The sequence below is a fragment of the Giraffa tippelskirchi genome, chromosome 1 (assembly GCF_054371585.1).
Source record: "Giraffa tippelskirchi isolate mGirTip1 chromosome 1, T2T-mGirTip1v1.2.pri, whole genome shotgun sequence".
In the NCBI taxonomy this organism is placed as follows: Eukaryota; Metazoa; Chordata; class Mammalia; order Artiodactyla; family Giraffidae; genus Giraffa; species Giraffa tippelskirchi.
The window spans coordinates 104,392,937-104,414,827 of NC_137275.1; the positions used below are offsets into that span (position 1 = coordinate 104,392,937).

The following is a 21,891-nucleotide window of genomic DNA, read 5'->3' on the forward strand; positions in this document are numbered from 1 at the left end:
TCCCTTCTCCAGGGGATCTGCCCAACCCAGGGATCAAACCCAGGTCTCCCGCACTGCAGGCAGAGTCTACTGGCTGAGCCACAAGGGAAGACCAAAGGAGTAGGTTAAATACACAGTAAAACTGACTCAAAAGTCTTGAGTCAATCTTACCAACAGGTTTCGGAAGATAAATGATAATTATGTTAACCTTGAGTTTCTAAAACCAAGAGATGGAAAGAGAAGTAGAAACAGCAGAGCTTAAAAAAAGAGAGACCCTGAAGAGCAGTCCCACGCGACTGAGCTCAAGCAGCTTGTGGAGTCCCAGCTGCAGCCCTCAGGTGTGACCAAGACGTCAGTGACGGCCCGTCTGTGACCCTGACTGTCACAGCTTTACTGCCAGAAAGGGTGAGTACACGTCCCATCACGGTCAGCTACGAAGAAAGCGCATGTTTCAGATCCCTCTTCTAACTCATCCAAAGTCACTTCCCAGCAATCCACACCGATTTGAGGGGGAAAACATCTGCCCTGATTAAATTTTAGTCTTTTCTGCACTCAATAGGTAGCTCTAAAATCATAAAATTCTTCAGGTAGATGGATGGTCTTCAGTGGTGACTGATCTTATATTAAAATTCAAACAATAATGACTAGGTGGCGCTAGTGGTAAAGAATCCGCCTGTTAACGCAGGAGAAGCAACAGCTGTGGTTTCATCTCTGGGGAGAGAAGATCCCCTGGAGAAGGAAATGGCAACCACTCCAGGATTCTTGCCTGGATAACTCCATGGACAGAGGAGCCTGGCAGGCTACACAGTCCATGGGGTCACGAAGAGTTGGACACGACTGAGTACGCATGCACGCACCTATTTTGAGTGAGGAGCATAAAAACAAACTACCTGATTGCTACCTAAATAATTATGACAAAATCTCCGCTTTTATCACACTGAAGAATCAGTTCAGTTCAGCTCAGTCGCTCAGTCGTGTCCGACTCTTTGCGACCCCATGAATCTCAGCACGCAAGGCCTCCCCGTCCATCACCAACTCCCAGAGTCTACCCAAACCCATGTCCATCGAGTGGGTGATGCCATCCAGCCATCGCATCCTCTGTCGTCCCCTTCTCCTCCTGCCCCTAATCCTTCCCAGCATCAGGGTCTTTTCCAATGAGTCAACTCTTCGCATGAGGTGGCCAAAGTATTGGAGTTTCAGCTTCAACATCAGTCCTTCCAATGAACACCCAGGACTGACCTCTTTAAGGTTGGACTGGTTGAATCTTCTTGCAGTCCAAGGGACTCTCAAGAGTCTTCTCCAACACCACAGTTCAAAAGCATCAATTCTTCGGCACTCAGCTTTCTTCACCATACAACTCTCACATCCGTACATGACCAGTGGAAAAACCACAGCCTTGACTAGATGAACCTTTGTTGACAAAGTAATGCCTCTGCTTTTAAATATGCTATCTAGGTTGGTCATAACCTTCCTTCCAAGGAGTAAGCGTCTTTTAACTTCACGGCTGCAATCACCATCTGCAGTGATTTTGGAGCCCCCAAAAATAGTCTGACACTGTTTCCCCATCTATTTCCCATGAAGTGATAGGAGTAGATGCCATGATCTTAGTTTTCTCAATGTTGAGCTTTAAGCCAACTTTTTCACTCTCCTCTTTCACTTTCATCAAGAGGCTCTTTAGTTCTTCTTCACTTTCTGCCATAAGGGTGGTGTCATCTGCATATCTGAAGTTATTGATATTTCTCCCAGCAATCTTGATTTCAGCTTGTGCTTCTTCCAGCCCAGCGTTTCTCATGATGCACTCTGCATATAAGTTAAAGAAGCAGAGTGACAATATACAGCCTTGACGTACTCCCTTCCCAATTTTAAGCCAGTCCGTTGTTACATGTCCAGTTCTAACTGTTGCTTCTTGACCTGCACACAGATTTCTCAGGAGGCAGGTAAGGTGGTCTGGTATTCCTATCTCTTCAAGGATTTTCCACAGTTTGTTGTGATCCACACAATCAAAGGCTTTAGTGTAGCCAACGAAGCAGATTTGTTTTTGGAATTCCCTTGCTTTTTCTATGATCCAATGAATGTTGACAATTTGATCTCTGCTTCCTCTGCCTTTTCTAAATCCATCTTGTACACCTGGAAGTTCTCAGTTATGTACTGCTGAAGCCCAGCTTGAAGGATTTTGAGCATTACTTTGCTATCATGTGAAATGTGTCTGCCAGAGGAGACTGTCCGCAGACACCCATCCAGGTTCTGGCCAGCGTGACTGCGATGCCCGTGAAATGGACATCACTCGCCCCGACGATTAACCTCTCCCTCAGCAAGATGTGATTTATTTCCAACTGCAGACAAGTAATAAACTTCAGTCCACTCTTCCCACTATGGAAGGCCGTTTTATTGTTTCTTGTGTGTTAATAACAACCATCTAGGCTAAGTTCACACTTACGGGGCGACCACCGCTCATTTAAGGGGCCTGCAGACCGCCTTGAACTGAGACAAGCCGGTCTCTTTCCAACACTTCAGTCTTCTGCTGCGACCCCCGAACTAAACGAAAAGCCCTGAGGCTACGGGAAGACAGGCCCGACTGACTCCCAGCCTGTTTAAAGGGGGCCCCGCCAGAGGCTCCCCATTGGAACGCGCGCGCTCCCCCGCCCTCCAGCCCGACGTCCCCGGGCATGAGGTCACCACTGTCCCTGCATCACTCGGGCTCCCAATTCCCGGCTCCTCGGGGAGCGGCCAGCGCCCGCGCGGCCCTGCTCCCCTCAGAACAGAAGAGTGGGGGCTGGACGCGGCCTCCGCTCGGCCGAGTCCTGCTCACAACGCAACCCCGGTTCCTCCCCAAACTGGGCAGCCGGGAGGGCAGAGGGCCGGGGCCGCCTCCGTGCCTCCGCGGGAGGCTGGCGAAAGCCGGGGAGGGCTGGGGCCGAGCTGCGGCGGGTCAGTACTCACGGTCGGTGCAGCGGCTCCTCGACCACGGCCGGGCATAGCGGCGGCGGCGGCGGCGGCGGCTGAGGCGGCGGCTGCGCCTGCGGCGGCGGCTGAGGGGGCTGAGGCGGCTGAAGCGGCGGCGGCGGCGGCGGCTGCTGCTGCTGCTGGAAGGACTTAAGGGACTCGAAGGCCTTCATCAGCTTTTCCAGGGTCGCCATGGCGGCCTGCGGCCCCGCGGGGACACCGCCCGGAGCCCTCGAGCTGGCTTGCGGCTCTGCTCAGCAGCGCGGCAATGAATCAGGCTCGGGGCCGACGGCAGGAACGGAACACAGGCGCCCGGCCATCTTGGGTCCGTCCCGGCAGCCACCTCGGCCATACGCCCCGCGACGCTCCGCCGTTGGGCGGGGCGGGGCCAGGCCGGCGGGATTGACAGCCGGAGGCGGCGGCCTCAGCAAAAGGCCAGACGCGGCGCCCGGCCGGCTCTACGCGTCCGCCGTCTCGCCTCCTGGAGCCGCCGAGGCCACAGACATCAGCGCGCTCCTCCCAGGAAAAAACGAGGTGGGCCGTGCGGACGTGGGGGGTCGCGACGGCGGGGCGGGGCGAGAAGGGGCGGGGCGCGTCGCGGAGGGGCGGGGCGCGTCGCGGCGTCGCGGCGGGGCGGCGGGGGCCGGCGGGGGGCGGCGGGGGCCGGCGGGGGGCGGCGGGGGGCGGCGGGGGGCGGCGGGGCCGGCGGGGGCGGCGGGGCGGCGGGGCGGATGGTCGTAGGGGCGGGGGCGGAGGGTCGGAGGGGCGGGGCCGGCGGTGCGGGTGCGCGGAGGGGCGGAGGGGCGGAGGGGCGGAGGGGCGGAGGGGCGGAGGGGCGGGGGCCGAGGGGCGGAGGGGCGCGGGGGCGCGGGGGCGCGGGGGCGGAGGGGCGGGGGCGGAGGGGCGGGGGCGCGGGGGCGGAGGGGCGGGGGCGCGGGGGCGGAGGGGCGGGGGCGCGGGGGCGGAGGGGCGGGGGCGCGGGGGCGGAGGGGCGGAGGGGCGGGGGCGCGGGGGCGGAGGGGCGGGGGCGGACTCAAACTCGTGCCCATCCAGTCGGTGATGCCATCCAACCATCTCATCCTCTGTCATCCCCTTCTTCTCCTGCCTTCAATCTTTCCCAGCATCAGGGTCTTTTCCAATGAGTCAGTTCTTCACATCAGGTGGCCAAAGTATTGGCGTTTCAACAGTAGCAAAATAGTCTTAATTATATTTATTCTCAGAGGTAGACTCAATGTCTGTTCCCTTGTGGACTGGCTCCTACTGTTGATACTCATTAGTTAACAGTACTCAAACAAAATGCAAATTTAGTGAGATGCATGAAAAATATGAGCTTCCCAGGTGACACAGAATCTACCTGCCATTACAGGAGATGCAAGAAATGCAAGTTTCATCACTGGGTCAGGAACACCTCCTGGATAAGGAAATGGCAACTCACTCCAGTATTCTTCCCTGGAGAATCACATGGACAGAAGAGCCTGGCAGGGTGCAGTCCACGGGGTCTCAAAACAGTCCGACACGACTGAGCGACTGAGCGCACACACCCACATCATGGCATTAGTTCTATTTTATTTGTCAATTATTGCCTTTTTCATATGTATGACCTCATCCTTGAGATGTTAATTTTTATAATTTAACTAACAGCTTTATAAAATGGTCATCCATTCAGAAGTAACCAAAGATTAGGGAAGTGTCCATGAACTTAAAATAAAAAAAAAAAAAAGATATGTATAAAAAAACTAAGAAATATGAAAATAATAATCAACATGATGAACAAAACATATTAATGTATATAGAGAGAAATTATCTATCAATGCAGTGAATATCTTTGTTATAACTAGAATTATCTGATTTGAATAGGAAGTAAGGCATTATTTCCCTGTACATAGGCAAAGGAAAAGCTAATTTTTAAGAGTATTATAGAGGGGAAACAAGCACCAAATAGAGGCTTAACTAGTTGATATTTATGCTCCTTGGGGATCATAGGTTTCTGGGTGTGATATTATGCTATTGACTCTTGAGCCAGAAAGTATATGATACAGATCCAGTAGTTCCAGAGCTGGTTTACCAACAAAATGGATGATAGAAATCAGGGACAAACTATTAAACATGGGTAAGAAAAAAAAACAAAAACAATAATGTACAAAACCAGAAGATAAACCTATAGAAAGAACAGGATGTGGCTCACAACCAGAAACATCAAAGCAGACAGCAGACACGAGGAATGGGCTTGTGTCCCCACAAAGATGACGGAACTTCAGGTTCTCTTTCTGAGACGTTGGTTAAAACAATACAGATTTTGCTGGGTGCTCATTCTGCCTGTTCCCCTAAATGCCCCACTGGAACACATCTATACTGTCCATAATAGAATGAGAACATTTTCTCTTTTCCATCAATCCAATTATACTTAAACTCGGGCAGAATTAGCATTTGGCATCTTCCACTCTTTGCCGTCTCAAGTTAGACTTTGTTGCACCATAAATTTCTCATGGCCTGTTTGGCTTCTGCATTCCTCAGAGTGTAAATCAGAGGGTTGAGCAAGGTTGTTACAATACTGTAAAACAGAGCCACCGTCTTGTCCACTGGAAATACAGTTAGAGGGCGAGCATATATGTATATACACGGTACAAAGAATAAGACAATAACGATAATGTGGGAGGTGCATGTGGAAAGGGCCTTCCTTCTTCCTTCTGTGCTACAGTTACTCAGACAACCTAAGATGAAAACATATGAGATCAGCAGCAACAGGAAACTCACCATGCATATGGTCCCACTGTTAAACACTGTGAGTAGGTTGATGACATAAGTATCCACACAGGCAAGTTTCAACAACGGTTACATATCACAGAAATAGTGATCAATAACATTGGGGCCACGGAAGGGTAATTCCAAAGTCAAGAGAATCTGTGCTGAAGAATGGATACAGGCCCCTAACCAGGCCAGTTTTACCAGTGTGCCACAGACACACTGGCTCATGATGGATGTGTACCGCAGGGGCTTGCAAATGGCCACATAGCAATCGAAAGACATGAGGACAAGTACCAAGATCTCCATGCACCCAAAGAAGTGATATGCAAAGATCTGGGTCATGCACTAGTTGAAGGAGATGGCTTTCTTCTCAGATACAGAATCTATAATCAACCTAGGGGCAATGGTTGTTGAAAAACAGGCATCAGCAAAGGATAAGTAGAAAAGGAAGAAGTACATGGGGCTCTGAAGTGTCTGGCTATATCGTATGGTCATCACAATTAGGAAGTTTGCCAACAGAGTTCCAAAGTATAGAAATAGGAAGATAACAGATACTACTTTCTCCTTTAGTAGATTCTGTGTTGAATGAACACATTCATTCTGAGTAGAATGAATTCGTTCACACTGCTGTTCACCTCTATGGTTATGATAAATATAGAACAGACACAGCTGAAAAGTGGTTCATCTTCTAAAGAAAAGTTGGAGAAATGGTGGCTTGGCAATTGTGGTGCATTTGGATGCAGAATTGCAAGTTTTAGAGTTCTAATTTCGTCAAACATATAACTTAGTGTTTCTCAAAGTTTTCATACACTATACTCACTCAGGAATTTTTTTTTTTAATGTTGGCATGCTTTAAACATTGGCATTGATTCAAGGTCTTCTTGTTGCTGCTGCTGCTGCCAAGTCGCTTCAGTTGTGTCCGCTTCTGTGCGACCCCATAGACAGCAGCTGGGTTGCCAAATTTTATGTGTGTGTGTGGGGGGGGGAAGCGCTCAAGTGATTGTGCACTCTGCCATGGTCTGAAAACTAGTGAATTTGCTTTATGATCTTGGTCAGATCATTTTAATGCCTTGACACTCTTTCTTTATATGACAGAGAATCTGACAGATACATTATTAAGGATATGCATATGCATATGATACATATATGTTCATATGATGTGTATGCACATCAATTACTGACAATAATATCCTTATATAATTTAAAAATAATATATTTGGAGATTATCTCCTGAGTGAATACATTTCTTGATTTGAACAACAGTTTGTAGCCATTATTCCTGGTCTCTTCAGTATCTTTGTTGGGTTATACTTAAGAAAAAAGCTTATTTTTCCGTCTTTAGATTCATTGCAGCTATAACTTTACCTTCATTGCCAGTTAGGGCACATGAGATATTTGAGCCAATCAATGAGGCTAGCAATATTTTGGAAAATTGCTATATATTTGATATAAACCACTACATATGTCAGATGCATGCTAGTAAATTTCACATTCTGTGGACTCAGCCTATTATTTCACTTTCTATGTTTCTGTAACCTGTGTACTATCTTCCTTCATATCTGATTCTCCTACCACTATCATCTAGAAGATTGCATTCTTTCAATTTGTATCTCTTTAAAATGTAAGTTTAAAAATGTATTTCAGAAACTCAACATAAAATGCATCTCCTTGCTCTCCTTTACTTTTTCCTTATATACTATACCTATATAATTTCAATCATCGTATTATATTTTCTGAATTTCCTTTTTTAATTTAAAAGCCTTTTCTATGTTAGCTACACTGTATTTGTAGTGTAATTATCTACTTAGCAATTAAAAATAAACATGATGTTAGTCACTCAGTCATGTTTGACTCTTTGTGACACCATGGACTCCACCAGGCTCCTCTGTCCATAGTATTCTCCAGGCAAGAATACTGGAGTGTGTTGCCATTCCTTCCTCCAGGGGATCTTCCCAACCCAGGGATCAAATCCAGGTCTACTTCATTGCAGACAGACTCTTTACCAACTGAGCCACCAGGGGAGCCCAAAATTAACCTATCAAAATCTGAAAATACAAATTCCACCATTTATTTTTTGTTTTTCCAAATTTTCATCTTAATTAAAATATTTTTAATAAACGCTTCTCATATAGCTTGTGCTTATTTTAATAGTTTAATCAAATATATGCCCAGGGAATTGTTAATATAAATATCACTATTTTAAGTCACATGGACTGTAGCCCACCAGGCACCTCTGTCCATGGGATTTTCTAGGCAAGAATACTGGAATGATTGGCCATTTCCTTCTCCGGGGGATCTTTCTGACCCAGGAATCGAGCCCACATCTCCTGCATTACAAGCATGTTCTACCACTGAGCCACCAGGGAAGCCCATAATTATTGACATTATTCTCAAATAATCTTTCAGTTTGGTTGCTTCAATATTTATTAGAAAATTAATTATGGTATGGGTGTATCTGCATAATAAAATTTCCAAAGCTTGCAATGTATTACAGGGTAAGAAAAGCGCCCTTCAGAAATTCATACTTAACCAGTCCAAGGGTGGTGTTAGTCACTCAGTCCTGCCAGACTCTTTGTGACCCCATGAACCCAACCGGGCTCCTCTGTCCATGGGATTCTCCAGGCAAATGGGCTGTCATTCCCTTTGCCAGGGTATCTTTAAGACCCAGGGATCAAACCCATGTCTCCTGCACTGCAGGCAGATTCTTTACAATCTTAGACACCAGGGGAGCCCATAAACCAGAAGTAAAAGTTAGTTCCTTACACATTCTGCTGGGTTTTCAGATATATATCTATATACCTACATCTACCTATATATAGATATATATGTATGTATATACTCACACATATATGTGAAATATTTTTATGCACAAATTAGGTCATTTCCCATTGTTTCTAAAACTATAACAATATGGCACAAATTGCAAATAAAAAATTAACTTCAGGCATTATTATACTTGTTAACAGAATTAAAATTATGAATATATATTTTGATTAGTAATAGAGTATAACATTTTTGTATATTTTAATTTATTATATTTCATTTGTTTTGAATTTTGTATGTTATATTTGTTTAATTTTTGATATCCTTAAATTTTGAGCTCTTTTTTTTTCAACATTATACAATAAACTCTATCAATTTTACACTCCTGTTTCCGTTTTAGTCAATCATGTTTTTAAAATTTAATGTCAAATGAAACACATTTTAACATGCATTTTGACGTACACTTCCTCTTTCTGATTAATCATCAATTCTTTAGTGATTCAATAACACCATCAACTCAGTCATCAAATGTGTACTGAGAACCTACTCATATCTGGAGTCAACTTATAGAGCATGAAAAGATGTCCTCAACCTCCTCACAACCACGTTGGAGGGATAACATTTCTCTATGTAAGATTCTTAATCATTGAAAAACTACACACAACTCTGTGATAATGCTAAGTAAATTTTAACTCCATATCAGAAAGATCCTAGAAAATAAGCTGATTGGTCGTTAAAGGTTTAAACATGGGAAATAAGTGAAATTATGGCTTTAATTGAGTTAAACTGCAATTTCCAACAAAGTTCTCTGAAAATTAAATATTCAAAAAGTTTGTAAAGGGTTTCCCTAAGTAAGATAAATATATCAATATCAGTAAATCAAGCTATTTAACTCTAGTAAAGTTACGCATCTAAATACAATTAGGTTTTCCTTGCAGTTGAGCTAAAATAATATTAGTTCACTCTGAGAAATTAGAAATATCACAATAATTACAAACTCTGATTGGAAGTTGCAATTTTCTCTGCTGATTATTAAAAAAAAAGGAAATCAATTATTATTTAATTTTAATACATTAGGTTTCCAGTAGGGGATAAAAACAAAAGAAGGGGAGCCCTTTGCTGTGAGAAGAGGAGGAGTTAGGATTGAAGAGTGATTAAATATTTTTAAAAAGGGAACATGCATTGCTTCAGGAAAAAAATAAATGCTCCCATCATTAAAAACTACACTCTCATTAAATTTCAAACATTTTAAGAGACAAATTTTGGGTAGGTAACAGACAACCATGACATCCAGTTCAACTAATTCTATTTTATTTTAAGTAAGCAAAGAGAAGGTTTAGGGACATAAAAACAGGAAAGCATCATTGACAGGATGTATGCATTAGTTTAAATCAATACTACCTAAGAATTTTATTATTGAATTCAGCCATTATCTCCAAACTTTTCTGGACCACCCTGCCTCTTTGATTTGGGAGGGCATCATGGTGGTAGAAGGTCTTTTTCCTTCCTTGAGCCTTACATTTTACTTTTACCTACTGAATTGTTAACTGATTCAAATATATTTGGTGCCAAAATTTTTCCATTCTTCCTAAGTTAAATAATCACCTGCCTCTATCTCCTATGTTCCATATATATAACGTATGTATGTATGTATGATTGAATAAGGAAATTCAATATTAAATATTATTATTTTTCCATAATCTTATCATTCAAACAATTTTTGCTTGTGCAATTTCATGTGACATACACATTTTTTTGCAAGGTAACTGGACTGACCATGTGATTCATCCATTTCTAGTTACAAAGCATGACCTGTGATACAGAGTGTTTTAATTAAGACACTGAGGCTAGAACTAGAAAGGGATGTTACTATGTAGCCTCTCTCTCAGCATTCACCCTACATCTCATATAAAATACCAAATTCTAATCATCACATGGATTGCATCTTAGAAAAGAGAAATCATGAGTCATGAGAGAAGGATAGCAATTGATCTCTTAAATTTCTGTCCTGACTCCAAAATCAAGTGCATTAAACTGCATGCTGAGGCTAATATTAAAGTAAAAAATAAATAAATAAATAAATAAAGATCTAACTGGATAATAGTGAAGAGGAGGAAAGAAGCAGACTAGTGTAGTCAGAACAGGAGAGAGGAGTGATCAGGTACCAGGGGAAGAATAGTCGGAGATGGGATATAGAAAGAGATAGAGTGGGAAGGAGAGCAAACATCTTAGAGAAAGTAGTTTTATCTAAGATTTCATCCCACAGTTCAGCTTCTTTCTTCCTGAACAACCACGCCATCACTTACCCCCATTAAAGAGAGATTGTTGTTGTGTGTTAAAACAAGGATTGTCAAGGATCTTGAAAACCCAGGTGTGTAGAAAGTGGAGCCCGATTTAATACTCTGTCCCAGAAGCATCAGCACTGACCATAGACTTTGGACCAGGAGCTCCCCAAGACAGAAACTTAGATCAGTGTTTAGGGCTCAGATGGTAAAGAATCCGCCTGCAATACAGGAGACCTGGGTGCAATCCCTGGATTGGGAAGATATCTTGGAAGAGTGCAACCCTCTCCAGTATTGTTGCCTGGAGAATCTCATGGACAGAGGAGCCTGGCAGGCTACAGTCCATGGGGTCACAAAGAGTCAGACATGACTGAGAGACTGAGCACAGCACAGAAGAAAATATTTCAGACAGATTGAGAAAATTGCCTCTTTTCTTACAACCAAACAGATGACTTCCAACAGAGTGTATTTTTCATATCTTCAACTTTCATTTACTTAGAAGGTGAATTGTGTGAAGCTTGAATAAAACACACAAATGATACTTCAATGAGATTTATCATTGCCTTCTATCACAAGTGATGATGGGATATAAAGAGTTTATGGAGAAGGGAACTCTTCATGTAGCTATAATTCAGACAGCTCCTTCCTGGAAACACTGGGTCAGACAGAACAGCAACGTCTGTATTGGAGCAGAGAGAATGCTCTGAAAATGGAGTGAATTTCTTAATTCGGCTCTTGGAAACTTAATTGGAGTAAATTTTCTTACAGTCTGAGAAATAAATGCCTCTGCAGCCAGCTTCCTTCCCACTGTATCTCTCTCTCTTTTTTTTTTTTTTGAAAAATCATGAGGCTAACTGTTTTATTTTTACTGTACTTGATATTTATAGAAATTCACACAAAAGTTTGCAAATGCTTAAGGTAGGCTTTAAGCCTCAGGAGCTCCAAGGAAACTATTTCTTCGAAACCAGTCCCAAGTGATATGCAACAAGCTACCTAGCTCAAACAGTCCAAGGGCAAAATCAAGCCTTGGGGACAATTGGTTAAACTTCAACTCATATGACTTGATATGAGGCAATTCTATTCTCTTCCCCATAAACTTTCCTTAAGTCCATCTCTTCTAGAGGCCTGGAAGTCTTTGAAGGCAGTTGAAAGCCCATAGATGAAATATGTGTGGTTAGCTACTCTTATTTGTGTTATATCAAAGTGTGAACTGGTTTCCCTGGTGGCTCAGATGGTAAAGCACCTGCCTGAAATGTGGGAGAGCAGGGTTCGATCCCTGGGTCTGGAAGATCCTCTGGAGAAGGAAATGGCAAGCCACTGCAGTACCCTTGCCTGGAAAATCCCATGGACAGAGGAGCCAGGTAGGCTACAGTCCATGAGGTCACAAAAGAGTGGACATGACCGAGAGACATCACTTTCACTTTCAAACTGTGAATTATATTTATCATCACTATCAAAGAGCTAAAGTCAGCAATAATTACAGTTCTTTGACAAATCTGAAATATTAATATGTGAATGTTTTTCTTTCTATTGTTTATTTATTTATGTTTTAAATAGAGTTGATTTACAATGTTTTGTAATTTTCAGTTGTACAGCAGATACATTCAATTCAGTTCAGATGATCAGTCGTGTCTGACTCTTTGCGGCCCCACGAACCACAGCACGCCAGGCCTCCCTGTCCACCACCAACTTATGAGTTCCCCCAAACACATGTCCATTGAGTCGGTGATGCCATCCAACCATCTCATCCTCTATCGTCCCATTCTTCTCTTGCCCTCAATCCTTCCCAACATCAAGGTCTTTTCAAATGAGTCAGCTCTTCACATCAGGTGACCAAAGTATTGGAGTTTCAGCTTCAACATCGGCCTACCAGTGAACACCCAGGACCGATCTCCTTTAGGATGGACTGGTTAGATCTCCTTGCAGTCCAAGGGACTCTCGAAAGTCTTCTCCAACATCACACTTCAAAAGCATCATCTATCTCTTTGGCGCTCAGCTTTCTTTAGAGTCCAACTCTCACATCCATACATGACTACTGGAAAAACCATAGCCTTGACTAGACAGACCTTTGCAGACAAAGTAATGTCTCTGCTTTTTGATATGCTGTCTGGTTTGGTCATATTCTGGTTTGGTCATATTGGTCATTGGTGATATTCGTTTGGTCATAACTTTCCTTCCAGAGAGTAAGCGTCTTTTAATTTCATGGCTGCAATCACCTTCTGCAGTGATTTTGGAGCCCAGAAAAATAAGTCTGACACTGTTTCCACTGTTTCCCCATCTATTTCCCATGAAGTGATGGGATCGGATGCCATGATCTTAGTTTTCTGAATGTTGAGCTTTAAGCCAACTTTTTCACTCTCCTCTCTCACTTTCATCAAGAGGCTCTTTAGTTCTTCATTTTCTGCCATAAGGATGGTGTCATCTGTATACCTGAGGTTATTGATATTTCTCCTGGCAATCTTGATTCCAGCTTGTGCTTCCTGCAGCCCAGCATTTCTCATGATGTACTCTGAATATAAATTAAATAAGCAGAGTGACAATATACAGCCTTGACGTACTCCTTTTCCTGTTTGGAACCAGTCTGTTGTTCCATGTCCTGTTCTAACTGTTGCTTCCTGACTTGCATACAGGTTTCTCAAGAGGCAGGTCAGGTGGTCTGGTGTTCCCATCTCTTTCAGGATTTTCCACAGTTTATTGTGATCCACACAATCAAAGGCTTTGGCATAGTCAATAAAGCAGAAGCAGATATTCTTTTGGAACTCTCTTGCTTTTTCAATGATCCATCGGATGTTGGCAATTTGATCTCTGGTTCATCCGCCTTTTCTGAAACCAGCTTGAACATCTGGAAGTTCATGGTTCACGTATTGCTGAAGCCTGGCTTGGAGAATTTTAAGCATTATTTACTAGCGTGTGAGATGAGTGCAATTATGCGGTAGTTTGAACATTTTTGGCATTGCCTTTCTTGGAATTGAAATGAAAACTGACCTTTTCCAGTCCTGTGGCCACTGCTGAGTTTTGCAAATTTGCTGGCATTTTTTTTCACATTTTATTATTATATATATATATATATATATATATTTTTAATATTTTTTAACTTTACAATATTGTATTTGTTTTGCTATACATTGTCATGAATCCACCATGGGTGTACATGTTTTTCCCTTCCAGAACCCACCTCCCACATCCCTCCCCATCCCATCCCTCCGGGTCGTCCTCAAAAAACTGGAAATAGAACTGCCATATGACCCAACAATCCCACTGCTGGGCATACACACTGAGGAAACTAGAATTGAAAGAGACACGTGTACCCCAGTGTTCATTGCAGCACTGTTTATAATAGCCAGGACATGGAAGCAGCCTAGATGCCCATCAGCAGATGAATGGATAAGGAAGCTGTGGTACATATACACGATGGAATATTATTCAGCCATTAAAAAGAATACATTCGAATCAGTTCTAATGAGATGGATGAAACTGGAGCCTATTATACAGAGTGAAGTAAGCCAGAAAGAAAAACACCAATACAGTATACTAACACATATATGTGGTATTTAGTTAACTGGTAAAGATAACCCTGTATGCGAGACATCAAAAGAGACACAGACAAATAGAACAGTATTATGGACTCTATGGGAGAGGGTGAGGGCGGGGTGATATGGGAGAATGGCATTGAAGTATGTAAATTAGCATATGGGAAATGAATCTCCAGTCCAGGTTCAATGCATGATACCGGGCTCTCGGGGCTGGTTCTGGCATATTGAGTGCAGCACTTTCACAGCATCATCTTTCAGGATTTGAAACAGCTCAACTGGAATTCCATCACCTCCCCTAGCTTTGTTCGTAGTGATGGTTCCTAAGGCCCACTTGACTTCAGATTCTAGGATGTCTGGCTCTAGGTGAGTGATCACACCATTATAATTATTTGGGTCATGAAGATCTTTTTTGTACAGGTCTTCTGTGTATTCTTGCCACCTCTTCTTAATATCTTCTGCTTCTGTTAGGTCCATACCATTTCTGTCCTTTATTGAGCCCATCTTTGCATGAAATGTTCCCTTGGTATCTCTAATTTTCTTGAAGAGATCTCTAGTCTTTCCCATTCTATCGTTTTCCTCTATTTCTTTGCACTGATCACTGAAGAAGGCTTTCTTATCTCTCCATGCTATTGTTTGGAACTCTGCATTTAAATGGGTATATCGTTCATTTTCTCCTTTGCTTTTTGCTTCCCTTATTTTCAAAGCTATTTGTAAGGCCTCTTCAGACAGCCATTTTGCTTTTTTGCATTTCTTTTTCTTGGGGATGGTCTTGATTCCTCTCTCCTGTACAATGTTGTGAACCTCCATTGATAGTTCATCAGGCACTCTGTCTATGAGATCTAGGCCATTAAATCTATTTCTCACTTCAACTGTATAATCATAAGATATTTGATTTAGGTCATGCTTGAATTGTCTAGTGGTTTAGCAGATACATTAGTTTGGACAAAATCTTCATTGATATATATATATATATATATATATATATATATATATATATATATATATATATATACACACATACACACACAAACACACACACACACACATATTTATGTATGCAAAATCTAATCTCTAAGACAATTTTTTCTTCCCTCCAGAAATATTTTCCAAAATATCAAATGAGTTGCAAGAAGTGAGTGGAGAAGGAAATGGCACCCCACTCCAGTGTTTTTGCCTGGAGAATCTCGGGGACAGGGGAACCTGGTGTGCTGCCGTCTATGGGGTTGCACAGAGTCGGACACGACTGATGTGACTTAACAGCAGCAGCAGCAGCAGCAGCAATAAGTGAGAATAATTTTTTCATTCTTTTTTGACTTCTAAATTCTAAGTGAGCGTAAAATTCAAGTCTTCTTAATTTTCATTTGAGGCTATTGAATTGCCAAATCAGAGTTCATAAGTGATCTAAGAATGAAAACTAAATTATTTCCTGGAACTTATGCTATTTTTTATAATATTGCATTACTTTACCCCCGGTCAAACAATGTTCATCCATATAAGATTTTTGTCTGATTAGATAATTTGAATTTTTTACTCAACTTTAAATGTTTTATTTTTCATTAGAAACTACCATTATCCTATTCCACACTTTCCTCATGGCACTTTTCACTTAAAGAAGTGAATAAAGATTCCTGAAAGTGTAAATCAAAGGGTTTATCAAGGGAGTTAGGATGGTGTAAAATATGGCTACCATTTTGTCAAAGGGTAAAGAATATGAAGGTCATACATACATAAATATGCACGGGATAAAGAACAAAACCACAACAGCAATGTGAGATCCTCAGTTGGAGAGGGCTTTCTTCTGCCCTTCAGAGCTATGTATTCTCAGAGACAGCAGGATGACCCCATAGGAGACAAGCAACAAGGAGAAGATTAAGATGCCAAAAAACCCACTGTTGGTGACTACCAAAAGGCCAAAGATGTGAGTGTCAGCGCAGGCAAGCTCCAGCAGTGGGTACAAGTCACACATGAAGTGATCGATGACGTTGGGGCCACAGAAGAGCAGCTGGAAAGTGAAGAAAATCTGTATCATGGAATGCAGGAAGACCCCTGTCCAGACTACCGCCATCGAAGGACACAGAGTCTACGGTTCATGATAGAAGAATAGTGCAAGGGTTTGCAGATAGCCACATAGCGGTCATAGGCATGGCGCTGAGGACAATCACCTCCACCCCAGCAAAGAAGTGTTCAGCAAAGAGCTGGGTCATGAAGCCTTCGAAAGAAGTGGTTTTCCTCCAAAGGAGAGAGTCCACAATCATCTTTGGGACAATGACAGAGGAGAAGCATGCATCCAGGAAGGACAGAAAAGCCAGGAAGAAGTACATGGGGGAGCCACAGAGTGCTGGGCTGCTACTGATGGTCATCACAATTAGCAAGTTGTCCCCGACAGTTGCACTGTAAATGAACAAAAAAACAACAAATATTATTTTCTGCATGGTTGGATTCTGTGAAAGCCCCAGGAGGACAAACTCAGTTACGAAGCTTTGGTTTTGCATAATTTCCAAGGAAAAGGTGAAAGGTACCACAGTGAGCATGTAGAATCTAGTTAGAGAAAAAGACAAATGTCAGACCGGTTTTGGGAGTCATCATAGTCATCAACAAATTGGTGCATCCATGTGAAAAATTGACTTATGTTCTTGTGCTTGCTTTTTCATTGAGAACACAAAGCTAGAAATGTGTTGAAGGTGGTAGGAGGATATCAGGAAGAATTGAAGTTTAGATAAATTGTTAAATGTTTTAAGACAGAGCTTCAATGTAGGAGAAGGGTAGGGATCCATCTGGGGTGGGGATAAGAAATCGTTATTATATCAACTGCTAACTCTGGTCATATGTTAATAGTAGTGGTTTCCTGGAGTGAACTGTGAGAAGAGTTCTGAAGCTACATCCATGATCTGAGGAAAGGAAAAGAGCAGTTTATTGGTCATGCCTGCCATGTGCATGGATGGGAGAAGGGGAAGTTGCATGCCATCCATGATCAGGTGACTTCCTTATCTCCAGGTAGAAGGAAAAATTAGACAAAACTGGAGTAGTGCTTGGATCATGGCTATACTCCAAATTATTTCCTTAAAGTCTAAAAAAAAAAATGAGACTTTAAAGTCAACAAATTCATTATTCAGAAAAAAAAAAAAAAAGAAATATCACCTTGCTGTAGACCAATACATAATAAATATGCGTGTGTTAAGTTGGCTTTCTTTTCACTCATTATTTTAAAACAAGAATGCTGCTGCGGCTGCTGCTGCTGCTGCTAAGTCGCTTCAGTCATGTCCAACTCTGTGCGACCCCATAGATGGCAGCCCACCAGACTCCCCCGTCCCTGGGATTCTCCAGGCAAGAATACTGAAGTGGGTTGCCATTTCCTTCTCCAGTGCACGAAAGGGAAAAGTGAAAGTGAAGTCGCTCAGTCGTGTCCGACTCTTCGCGACCCCATGGACTGCAGCCTACCAGGCTCCTCTGTCCTTGGGATTTTCCAGGCAAGAGTACTGAAGTGGGGTGCCACTGCCTTCTCCGAAAACAAGAATAGAAGCTGACAAAAATAAGTAATACCTACTAATATGTACTGTTATGATGACTAAGTTAAATAATGTAAGGAAGCAGTTGTTCAGAGTTAAGTGGCTAGGAAACAGTCCACGTTAGATCTTATTACCCAGTTTTACTGGTAGGAAGCCCATGCTTAAACAGATAAAATTAAAGAAATAACAGATACTGGCTCTGGAGTTTTAACCCAGAAACTTTGACTTCAGCATGGAAGTGACTGACTCTATAGGGAAAGAAGCAAAAATTTTTCTAGCAAGAGCAGGAGGGGCTTCTCTCGAGTCTCCATTCACTGTAGAGGTTATAACCTGATTCCTCTGTTCATGTTTGACTGATGCTTCTTGATGAATGACACAGAGCCAGTGATGTAGAATCAGAAGGTAATGACCAGATTATTTACAGATACAAACTGACAGTAACCACAGAGGTAAGGAATAGAAACAGAATGCTGACTATAGCCAGAGCCTGAGGCTTTATTAATTGCTAAGTATTTATTCAAGGTGACTCAATCAGATCAAGCAGTACTCACAAGTGTGTGTCTGTTGACTTACTTACAGTATGACTTACTGTAGTGTAGGGATATTCACATATAACATCCCTACCCATTTCATACGATTATAATGAGGGTCAAATTGGAAAATGTGAAATTGCTGCTTATGATAAAATGCTCTTACTGATTTTAGTGACTCTTCTCTCACTTAAAAAAGCAAACAGGTTACCCACATAAAGCTTTTCCATTACTCATCCAGATATTACTCCAACTTTTGACTTCATTTCTTATAGCAAGACACAGCTTTGAAGAATGACTGTCCTTTGTTGCTGTTTAGTTGTTCAGTTATGTCTGACTCTTTGTGATCCCATGGACTGTAGCCTGTCAGGCTCCTCTGTTCATAGGATTTCCCACACAAGAACCTCGGAGTGGGTTGTCATTTCCTTCTCCAGGGGATCTTCCCTATGCAGGGATTGAACCCGTATCTCCTGCATTGGCAGGTGGATTCTTTACTGATAAACAACCAGGGAAATATGATTGTGTCCTTCCCTGTATATATGAGAAATTCATGAGTCAAGTGGCAAGTGAGTGTGTGTGTGTGTGTGTGTGTGTGTGTGTGTGTGTGTACATACACATACTATCTATGCTTGTTATATAGGGAAGTAAAAGAATAATTGGGCTTTCTGAAAGAATTAAAAATGAGTTGATTTTTATGAATGACACTGACAGCTAACAAAAATGATTGAAAATATGAATAAAACTAGCAAATATACAGACGTATATACAACACGTCTTTTTACTTACTTTAAAACAAATTGTTTCCAGGGTACTAGGCATTCCTAAACAGCGTCTGTACTCTGAACTCCATATTCAGGTATGTCATCAAGCAAACAAGAGCATGAGAAAAACCTTATAAGATCATTGGATCAGTTAATGACTATATATTAAAGAGTAAAAACTATCAATATATGCAGAGACACTGAAATGAAATAAAGACACCAGGTCCAGATTCATAGAGACCTAGGTTCAAATCCAAGCTCTTGTACTAAGTTATATTATGTGGTGAGAAAAGTTACTTAAAATTCTCAAGAGCTCAGATTCTATTCTGTAATGATGTATAATAACAATACCTATTGATAAGATTCTTAGAAGAATCAGATAAGGCAATATTGATATTCATAAAACCATTAATGCAGTTAGATGCACTGGAGAAAATTGCCATCAGTGAGAAAAAGCTTCCAGAGCCTTTGACGCAGAGCAGAAATGACAATCCTTTAACTCCTAATTTCTGCTTTACCATGATCTAGGCTTACAAATATCTTTACTCATCCTTTTACATATTCACAAATATAAAATAGTTTTATTGGTTACCACAATGGAGATAAGGTATCATTTAAATTTGCAACAATTTTAAGTCTTTAATAATCCCTGAATACAATTTTATAGTCTTCAGACCCTCATGTGTGCGTGTGTGGGTGCTAAGTTGCTTCAGTTGTGTCCAACTTTTTGTGGCCTTATGGACTGTAACCTGCCAGGCCCCTCTGTCCATGGGATTCTCCAGGCAAGAATTTTGGAATGGATTGTTGTGCCCTTCTCCAAGGGATCTTGCCGACCCAGGGATCAAACTTTCATCCCTTCTATCTCCTGGATTTGCAGGCAGATTCTTTACCGTTAGCATCACCTAGGAAGCCCAAATCCTCAGGTGTCCACTTCTTTTACAGGTAGTGTCACTGTACAAAGGAAACCAAATAATACAAACAGTGGAGAGAAAGAGCAAGGCTCTGTATTAATCTAACAAGTAATTCTCAGGCTCTGTACTTCCCTAATCTGAGAAGTTTCTAAGAAATACTATTTTAGAATCAAATGCTCATTAAATACGAACAAATCAAAATGCTCTTTTTTTTAGATAAAAGGAATTTCCAAAATTCCTGTTAAAACTTAGGCAATAGAGAGGACAGTGTCCTCAGAGTTTATGATCACAAGGTTTATGATTAGAAAGTATTTAAAAGGTAATTAAACATACTGTGTTGTCCTGGATTGACCCCTAGAACAGAAAAGTGATAGAAGTGGAAAAGTTAGTGAAACGTGATTAAAATCTTGTGCTTCTTTAAGAGTAATATAATCAATGTTCATTCCACAGTCTTGACAAATATACTATTAGTAATGTTAAATGATATTTATTAGGGGAAATAATTGAGGAGTAGACAGAAGCTCCGTATTATCTTGGCAACTTTTCTATTAATCCAAAATTATTCCAAAATGAAAAGTTAATTAAAATAATATAATAATTGTTCAGTTTCCAATATAAAAATCTAGAAGCTACAGATTTATAGTCATGTGTCACTGAAGAAACCAGAAGCTTCTGAGTCCTCTCCGATAAAATAGAGTACCATTTGTTCAAGCTGTTGACCTGTGAGAGTCAAATAAGACAGTTACTATGAATTGCTTTGTAATGTATAGTTCAAAAGGAAGATGTGGAATATTGATGTAAACTTTATTTTTTTTAATAGTGTTTATACATACAAAGTGCACTGAAGGATCTATCATAAGAATAAAACAGATTTCTAAGTCAGGTTTTTAAAAAAACGGTGTCTTCTAAATTGCAATGAAACAGCTTCATTCATATTATCTAATTGGGAAATGTTTTAGCAAATACTTTTAGAGTCATAAAAATGACTATATTTTTTATACAAGTAACCCCAACACTAAAAATTATTCTAAGAGTGAAATAAAGTGATGTAAGATCTTCACAACCCAGATAATCACGATGGTGTGATCACTCACCTAGAGCCAGACATCCTGGAATGTGAAGTCAAGTGGGCCTTAGAAAGTATCACTACGAACAAAGCTAGTGGAGGTGATGGAATTCCAGTTGAGCTATTTCAAATCCTGAAAGATGATGCTGTGAAAGTGCTACACTCAATATGCCAGCAAATTGGGAAAACTCAGCAGTGACCACAGGACTGGAAAAGGTCAGTTTTTGTTCCAATCCCAAAGAAAGGCAATGCCAAAGGATGCTCAAACTACTGCACAATTGCACTCATCTCACATGCTAGTAAAGGAGTGCTCAAAATTCTCCAAGCCAGGCTTCAGCAATACGTGAACCATGAACTTCCAGATGTTCAAGCTGGTTTTAGAAAAGGCAGAGGAACCAGAGATCAAATTGCCAATATCCGCTGGATCATCGAAAAAGCAAGAGAGTTCCAGAAAAACACCTATTTCTGCTTTATTGACTATGCCAAAGCCTTTGACTGTGTGGATCACAATAAACTGTGGAAAATTCTGAAAGAGATGGGAATACCAGACCATCTGACCTGTCTCTTGAGAAACCTGTATGCAGGTCAGGAAGCAACAGTTAGAACTGGACATGAAACACCAAACTGGTTCCAAATAGGAAAAGGAGTACGTCAAGGCTGTATATTGTCACTCTGCTGATTTAACTTATATGCAGAGTACGTCATGAGAAACGCTGGGCTGGAAGAAACACAAGCTGGAATCAAGATTGCCGAGAGAAATATCAATAACCTCAGATATGCAGATGACACCACCCTTATGGCAGAAAGGGAAGAAGAACTAAAGAGCCTCTTGATGAAAGTGAAAGAGGAGAGTGAAAAAGTTGGCTTAAAGC

General features: G+C 41.6%; 2 protein-coding genes and 2 pseudogenes across 48 annotated transcripts in view; 1 reads left to right on the forward strand and 3 right to left on the reverse strand.

The window, feature by feature from the left end:
• LOC145505133 (huntingtin-like) overlaps positions 1-3,251 on the reverse strand; it is a 33,182-nt gene extending 29,931 nt beyond the window's left edge. For all 27 annotated transcript variants that reach the window (XR_014052917.1, XR_014052915.1, XR_014052916.1 and 24 more), the window contains exon 1: positions 2,920-3,251. Coding sequence is in view for 4 of the 27 variants with exons in the window: in XM_081486969.1 (XP_081343095.1) it covers positions 2,920-3,116 (197 nt within the window). In the remaining 23 variants the exon portion in view is untranslated. The remainder of the gene's footprint in view (positions 1-2,919) is intronic.
• Positions 2,735-21,891, forward strand: part of LOC145505423 (uncharacterized) — a 122,080-nt gene continuing 102,923 nt past the window's right edge. For 9 of the 20 annotated variants that reach the window (XM_081487485.1, XM_081487501.1, XM_081487454.1 and 6 more), the window contains exon 1: positions 2,735-3,456. In XM_081487485.1, coding sequence (XP_081343611.1) covers positions 3,115-3,456 — 342 coding nt within the window. In that variant the 5' untranslated portion in view covers positions 2,735-3,114. Of the gene's footprint in view, positions 3,457-4,288; positions 5,053-8,926; positions 9,061-17,080; positions 17,221-21,891 lie in introns of those variants that run through there. The other 11 variants (XM_081487562.1, XM_081487495.1, XM_081487544.1 and 8 more) reach the window with 4 other exon arrangements.
• Positions 5,331-6,446, reverse strand: LOC145538808 (olfactory receptor 4C11-like; annotated as a pseudogene).
• On the reverse strand, positions 15,475-17,047 carry LOC145505104 (olfactory receptor 4C15-like; annotated as a pseudogene). The gene has a single exon (XR_014052846.1). The product of XR_014052846.1 is annotated as an olfactory receptor 4C15-like (transcript).